The sequence below is a fragment of the Cydia pomonella genome, chromosome 19 (genome assembly GCF_033807575.1).
Source record: "Cydia pomonella isolate Wapato2018A chromosome 19, ilCydPomo1, whole genome shotgun sequence".
Lineage (NCBI taxonomy): Eukaryota > Metazoa > Arthropoda > Insecta > Lepidoptera > Tortricidae > Cydia > Cydia pomonella.
The window spans coordinates 19031516-19040171 of NC_084721.1; the positions used below are offsets into that span (position 1 = coordinate 19031516).

An 8656-nucleotide genomic window follows, 5' to 3' on the forward strand; every position below is an offset into this window, starting at 1 on the left:
ATAAGGCACACTAGCTTAAAATAGTTTAACTAGTACTGATTCTAAAATGGTATGACACATGCTATACCGGGTATATCCTCTTAAGGCCCAGCCATAGAAATGAAAAATCCAAAATTTGCCACTGGAATTTGAACCTATAGTGCACGGAATAAAGTATATTTTATTTTGTTTGAAAATTGCATGAAACAAAACAAATGCAACTCTGTCCTAATTGAATATCTCTTTTCGTTCTGGTGGTTATCTGCAATAACCACCTTTTATCGACCGATTATTTAGTAACAGAGCCATCTATGGTCAAAGTATCGTATTACGTGGTCAACAAGAAGGCCTAAGTAGGATAATAATGTCATTCGCAGTTCGCTCGACGGCTGTTTGTGGAACTAAATTTTTATTCGAAACCCGCCGTTTACGGAAATGTGAAAGTGTGATTTTGCTGGTCAGTAAAAAATTATAAATAATCGTTTTTTTGTTGTGTTTTGTGATACGTATTATGAAATATACTTATTCATTTATTTTAAGTGAAAAATATTTACATTTAGATTCATAACTTTTGGTAGAAGTGGACTTATTCAAAGTGGTTAACAGCGATAACCACCGTGGCACAATTGTTTTTTGTTACTCGATTTTTTTTTGTAAAAAATAGTTTCACATGTAATAAAAAGTGTTAAATATTCAGGTTTTAAAAGGTACCTTTAGGTAAAAGCTGACTTATTCAAGGTGGTTAACAGCGATGACCACTGTGACACAAATATTTAGGTAATAAAAAAGGTTTAGGTAATAATATACTTCAAAATGGTTATAAATATAACAATTATTTCTGTTTTATATAATGTATAAAAAAAGATTGACCGATCTAGAAATCGAAAACGCTTTAATATATGAAGATATACCTTCAGACAATGATAGTTTTGCCGGTGGAGATGAGTCGGAAACGGAAGACCTCCCAGAAATGGACGAAAATGAAGGTGCTCCGCCAGAGCTACTTCTTGGTAATAGTTTTGAGTTATCTGATGAGGAGTTTGATCCTGAAGACGAAGTTCCGCTAGCCAGCCTACGTGCGGGTATGCGAACAATTTCGCCCGTCCCAGATCTACCTTCACCAGCTCCATTGCCCTCGCGACCACCAAAATGGAAGCGATCATATACAATATCTGCACCAGAGGACTATACACCTTGTAGCCCATTGCCTACGGAAATATTAGACCTGGCTGCAAGACAAGACTTAACTCCGCTGAAGATTTTTAAAATGCTTTGGACTGATGAGCTCATAGAGCACATAACATTTCATACAAATTTATATGCCCAACAAAAAGGAACCTCTTATCAGCCAGTTACCGTAGATGAAATGACAGTGTTTTTAGGTTTAAATTTGGTGATGGGAATAAAACACAGTCCAAGCTACAAAGACTACTGGTCCTCTTCACCTGACTTACGCGATAATTATATATCATCTTTCATGTCTCTGAATCGCTTCTCATGGATTCTTGGGTATACATCTAAATGATAACAACCTAATGCCTACACGAAACGAGCCTTATTACGATAAGTTATATAAAGTCAGACCTTTTATTGAAATTTTAAGAAATTCTTATAAAGAAAATTATTATCACACTGAGAAGATAGCGATAGACGAATCTATGATTAAGTTCAAAGGCAGAAGTGGCCTCAAGCAATATATGCCAAAAAAGCCTACAAAAAGGGGGTAGAAAGTGTGGACAAAATGTGCTTCAAGTGGATATTGTCTAGATTTTGAAATATATGCTGGAAAAACTGGGAATAAAGTAGAAACTAATTTAGGCGCAAACGTTGTCAAAAGATTTTGCCAAGGCTTGGAAGACAAAAACCATAGAGTATATTTTGATAATTACTTCAACAGCTATGATCTGCAAGTTGAATTACGAACAAAAAACATATATGCATGTGGAACAGTCAATTACACTCGTAAACATCTTCCAACTTTGAAAGCTGACAAGCAGTTGAAACGAGGTGATTATGACTACAGAGTTAGTGGCAATCAAATGGTTTCATACATGAAATGGAAGGACAAGCGATCTGTCTTTCTCCTCACAAATTTTCACGACCCAAAAAATGCTACACAAGTAACGAGGACTGAGAAAACTGGAGAAAAGACTGAAGTCAAGTGTCCGTTAGCCCTGAAGGACTACAATGATAATATGAATTTTGTGGACAAATTCGACCAACTAAAAGGCAGTTACGCAATAGACCGCAAGTCCAAGAAGTGGTGGCATCGCATCTTTTTCCACTTTCTGGACTGTACGATTGTAAACGCATTTATTATTTACAAAGAACTCCAAAAAGACTTGAACTGTTGCCTAGATAGACTGTGCCTAAAGGATTTCAGACGTCATGTTTATCAAGACATGCTAGCCCCTGCTTATGTTATTGCCAGCAGCGGGAGAGCAAACAGCAGTTCTAGGAAAAGCAACACTAACTCGCCGACTTATGCATCTATAAAAAAACACAAACCCTTTGTACCAACTTCTATAAGGCATGCAGTAGCCAATCATCTACCAATAAGAGGTACATCGCGACGATGCAGCGTATGCAGCACAAAAGCCAAACCTGTGCGCACTGTGTGGAGCTGCAAAATATGCAAAGTACCACTTTGCTACCGTAAAGAGGGAAATGCGTGCTTTAATTCACATCACGGTCTTATGTATTAATTGATTTTGTATTGTATATAATACAATATTTTTGCAAATAAAACTGTGTACTTGTTTCACGGTGGTTACACCTACTAACCACCCTATAAAACACCCCCTTCAAACAGAAAATGAAAAAAAGTCATGGATTTTCATATTATTAGCCCAAAGCAATAAATAAATGTAAAAAATAATTTTTTATTATAATAAACAAAAATCTGTGACACAAAGAGATATGATTTAAATTTCATCGAACTGAATAAGTCCTATAGGTAGGACCTTGGGCCTTACCAGGATAAGCCACTTATGAGCAAAACTTGGAGCGGTCACTTGTATATGGGAAAGGTATTGATAACTGAATTTATCGATATAGGAACCCCCTGTCGTTAAATTTAGCTCCCTAAAATCCACTGTCTGTTCATGTCCGGCATTTTTGGACATATGGTAACCCTATCTAAGGAAACCAAGTCTTGGTAAACGTAGAGCCAGTTGCCCTCCGGCCTGATAGCTAGAAGAGCAAGGCTGAACACGACTATATTCTCAAAGCATTAGAGTGCATATTATGATGAGGATGTGCAGTCGAGTTCATGAACATCTTTACAAGCCAATCCAAAAATATATACAAACCTCTAAAACACTGATAATAAGATTTTTCTACTTGTCGACTGTATTGGTTGAATTTTAATCTTAATTGGCTACTTGACTGTTTTTTGTAAATAATGTCAAACGATCTTGATTTTCCTGAGGATCAAATGTCTATATGGGACTCATGGCATTTAAGCAACACAAAGGTCAGATATGAGATTTAAAGTCTGACGCTCGCACTCGACGATTGAAACGCCTCTAACAAAATGATAACATGGTGTGACGTCACATCATATAAGTCTGTCCTAAATGTATGACAGATCAAGAAAATTGCCATTTTGACTTTGAAATATTGAGTTTATGTGTATAGTTGTCATACAATTTATTTTTCAATAAAATGTATGGAATCGTATGGTACCATTTTTTTATCTATTTTGAAAGACAAAAAAAATATTTTTTTAGACTTTGGAGCCTTGTATTTTTTTATATTTTTGAATTCCACTTTTTATAATGAATGGCTCATTTTCTATCCATTTAACTAAATTTTGTTATAATATTGAACATGTGTCAAGTACCCAATTATACCAAACAATATTTGCGTACTTTTCATGTATGGGCTTCCAACTCAACTCAAGATTCATTTCGATACGCTGTAGTCAACTATAAAAAAAAATTACCAATCACGTGCCGCCGCGCTCCCATAGAAAAGAGTAAAGGGGCGCGGGGCGCGGGGCGGGAGACGCGCGTTTATATCTTTTGTACTAAATTTTTGTCTACTGAGACACTTACCAATTTTCATTAATTAAGATGACTCGTAGAAAAACTTGAAAACTTAGGGTCGGCAACGCGCATGTAACACCTCTGGAGTTGCAGGCATCCATACTATCTTACCATGACATGCTTACCATCAGGCGGGCCGTATGCTTGTTTGCCACCGTCGTGGTATAAAAAAAGTATTGTATACAATAGTGATATAATCAAGCTTTTCAATCTCGTATTGTACCTTACGCAACTCAGCAAGCTTCGTTTCTTAATCACGGTACTCGACTGAAAAGCTCTCTTTTCTATCACAATTGTATAATAGTACATTACGATACAAGTGCGAAAAATAGGAAATTCGAAACGAGTGGCGATAAATTAAAACACGACCGAAGGGAGTGTTTTAAATCGACACGAGTTACCATATGTATTGTAATAGTATTTTACAGTACATATGGTGCTACTTTATCGCACTAGTGCGAAAATTAGCATATTACGTTACTGTGTCAAACATTTAAAGGGCCATATGTACTGAAAAACGTTGTACGATACATGTGCGAATAGGTAATTCGCAACTCGTGTCGATTTAAAACACTCCCTTCGGTCGTGTTTTAATTTATCGCCACTCGTTTCGAATTTCCTATTTTTCGCACTTGTATCGTAATGTACTATTGTGGACTCGACCGTACAAGTAGTACGAAATAAAATACAAGGAAGCGCTTACGATAGCGTATTTCGACGGTCTCAAGTAACCATTTTTCAACGTCAAGCTTCATAAATATCAATCTTCAGTCGATGGTCCCATATAAACACAGCTGACACCAGCACCGGCACATTGTGATCAATAATTACTCAATATGACATTTATAGTCTGTCAAACCATTTTCCTCAGTGGAAAAAGCGGCAAATTTAAAAAATGTAGGCGCGTAGGATTATCGTCCCATAGAGTTTTTTAATTTCGCGCCTTTTTCTACTGACAAAGTTGTTTAACCGGCTATATTATTTATGACAAAAAAGGCAATTTTAATTTTGTATTTTTTATCTGGGGGCACGGTAGTGCCTCCGCCAAGATGAGCCAAGCGAAGCGCAAGGACACCTACCTTTTCTCGAAGCCCTTCGTCGTCTATTTGATCCCTCATAATTTGAGTTTGAATTATGCTAGATAAACCAAATTCTCAGAATATGTAGTAGACTTATTAAACGTTTAAAGTTTCAATTGCATAGCTCTTATAAGTACTTTAGATTTTTTTGATATCGAAAAAGTCCCGATTTCGTCCCTGAGTCACTGATGATCATCAACATTCTTAGCGTACCTCCTGAAGTCCTAGAAAGCTGAAACTTAGTATGTAAGCTAATATTAGTACATTAACAATAAAAAAAATCTAAAACTTGGAACTTTTACCCCATAATACCTTAAACTAGGGGAAAGAAATTTGTATGAGAATTCTGCAAATTATGATGCTAGAGCTCTGAATTTGATAATCATAATAATCATTAATAAAGAGCTTCTACAAACTAAATGAATATTTTATGTGTATAAATGGTTAAAATTATTTTGAAACAGTATTGTTGTTAATGTTTTGTTACTTTTAGTATATTTGACTAGTTTTAAGTTTATTATTGTACGTCCGAAATGGGCAAGCTGTTGGATTTTATTTTACCCACAACATCTACATGTACACAGTTCTGTCAATAATGGAATTTTATCTTTATCTTTATCATAATCATCATTTATTAATAATATTAAATTACATGTAGGTATTACTTAATTTTATTCTTATGCTATGACATAGGATTACTTATAAGCAACTCTTTGAGGTCATACAACGTGTGCTCGAGGAGACAATTTCGAAGTCTAGTTTTAAATATTGACGCACTTTTTGCAGTAACAATTTCACGCGGAAGGCAATTGTAAACTTTACGACCCATCAAAAACATGGGTTAGCTTTTTGTTTTTCCAATATAGGGACTCCTTGTTCTAAATAACAAAATACACTTGATACTAATATCAAGTTAGATTTTCATTCTCTTTGACATTTGTATGCCAACCGGCAGAACATAGTATTCAAAAGTACCTAAGACCTATATTTTACAAATAAAACATTTTAAAGATGAACTGATAATATCATTTCAATAATACCTATATAACTCAATGAGTTTTTCGGAACTTAATGTACTAAAACAGGAAAATCGTTTGATATTTAGCACTAACTTTCCGGTGTATGAAAACATCGTGACGAAACCTGCATACATCCACGAAGAAATTCAGAGGTGTATGTAAAGTCCCCAACCCGCATTGGGCCAGGGTGGCCTATATACCAGACCCTCTCACGCATGAAAAGAGGCCTGTACCCAGCAGTGGGACGTATATAGGCTGAATTATTTTTATTATTATTAATGTATAAAACTTATCCTATATTATTATTTCAATGGACTGAACATTTTCTCTGAAATTCAAATACATTATTCATTCTATAAACTCTAAAATGACGAATGTCATAGTTAATAATCCTATGATTGACGGAGAGCTCTACAAACAATTAACAAAATTAAGCTTTCACAGAATTCGAGACTAAATCCGCACATGTAAATAATTGCTAAATATTAATTATTACCCAATATGAATAAGTGCTCTAAAATATTTACTAATTTTCAAACAATAGGTTTTGCAAAAAGCAAACGATTTCCAACCTTATTGTACATATCGGTAAGTTTTAAATTGACGTAAAGGACAAAATCGCCCAAGGATACGCGATAAACACCGGTTTTTTTAAAGTATATTTTTATTCATCGAATTTTATTTTTGATGTGTATTAGAAAAGTACTCAAATCGTTAGTAGGTATTTTTAACCTGAATTAACAATTATATCTATAAATTAAATACTGACGTTAGATGTCCTTTACAGTTGGTATGCAATTTATAAATAAAAAAATATGGAATCGTGATTGACAGTTACAGATTGTATTAAAATTATATTATAATTAGCACTAACCTGGTTTGTCAAGGTCACTAATAAACTCTTCGGTTTCCACATATCCTAGTACCCTGCTCACCAAAACCACCAAAATCAAGAGTGGTGAACACCACCCTCTCGTCAAAAACACTTTTATATGACACATCTAATCCACTCTATGGCACTCCCAAAAAATCACTATTTTAAAAATATTCTCCTTTATTTACTTTAGTTAAACAAATATTTTGCATTGCAAATGGAAATTTATCGCATCGTACACCGAAACCGAAAAACCGCAACGATCAATCACTTTCTGTCAAGTTAACACTTTGATTTATTTGAAAATTTTAACTGAATCAGTGTTAATTTTTTGAACAAGTCCTCCTAATATATTTTTTAATTATACTTTATTTTAGATTAATTAATTTTTAAATTCACAGTCACAAGCACTTCGTACCGGCACGCATAACGAATATTTCTGAATCGACGCGTCGCGGTCCGTGCGTTCTCCGCCACGCCGTGGGGCACACTGATTGGAAACCGATAGAAGCAAAGAACCAACGTTCGAAACTTCGAAAATCAGCGTTCTGTTTTTGAATTTTGCATTGCTTAGATATTCGATATTATGAACTGCCAGTGCCGTTCTTACCGATGAATACAGGAAGAGCTCGACATAGTTTGTATCCGATGAAGTTCCTAGAATCTAAGAACTTTCAGATATATTGGCGAAACAAGTATTGTACGCGGTTGTATTAATCGCGTACAAGATATATACGCGATTGTACTTATTTCTACGTTCAACTTCTACTATAGCAGCAACTCTGAAATCAGATAAAGAACCGGTTTCCATACATCGTGTCGATTATCGAATTGAACTTTAGTATGGGACACCAAAATCTGTTTTTTGAGATTTCAGGGTTGCTCTCACATCACAGGGTTCTAGACACATATAGGTATATATTTAGTATCACGTTAACAATTGCACCCTGTATGAGGCTTACCTCTAGGTATGGTACATACCTACTCATTCCATATTAATATTGTATGCATTCCATAGTGCCTTAGTATCTCGCTGTAATACTGTGTAATCTGTTTGAATAAAAAAATATAAATATACATATAATATAAAATATTACTAAATTCGTTTAAATATAAAACTTATTAAATTCTAAAATGCACAAGATTAATTAATTTAACATAATTTAAAATATGCAAAAAATTTGCACGGTATTTGGTACGTCCATGCGAATTCACTTCAAAAAATATTTTTCGTTGAAATACGAAAACTCGTTTCAATGCACATATTTATTTACCGATCCGTGGTATTGCTATTGACGGAACGAGACATCAAAATATACATATATAATAGAAAAATATTAAAAAATTTAATGCTGATACCATATTTTTTAACGCTTAGCCAAAACAATGGATATTTAATACATTTTCGCCGATCAGCAGCGGTATCACGGTCGTATTTTTATCACCTGTCATGTCATGCGTCACTTTCGCACTTACATACTTGTTAGAACGGGACAGGCATGGTGACAAATGATAAAAAGCCGACCATCTTAGCCCAGCAGATGTCGATGTATTCCATAGGAGAACCAAAAAACTTTCGCCCCATAGTTAACGTTTCTCAGTATGACCTATACACCGTGAGTTGGTAAAACTCGACAGATTTTAACCATTCATTTT

General features: G+C 34.8%; 1 protein-coding gene across 1 annotated transcript in view; it reads right to left on the bottom strand.

The window, feature by feature from the left end:
- The window catches only part of LOC133528591 (nephrin-like), a 268556-nt gene extending 260735 nt beyond the window's left edge, over positions 1–7821 (bottom strand). Inside the window, exon 1 of the mRNA XM_061866029.1 lies at positions 7001–7821. Coding sequence (XP_061722013.1) covers positions 7001–7127 — 127 coding nt within the window. The 5' untranslated portion in view covers positions 7128–7821. The remainder of the gene's footprint in view (positions 1–7000) is intronic.
- Positions 7822–8656: the final 835 nt, after the last annotated feature.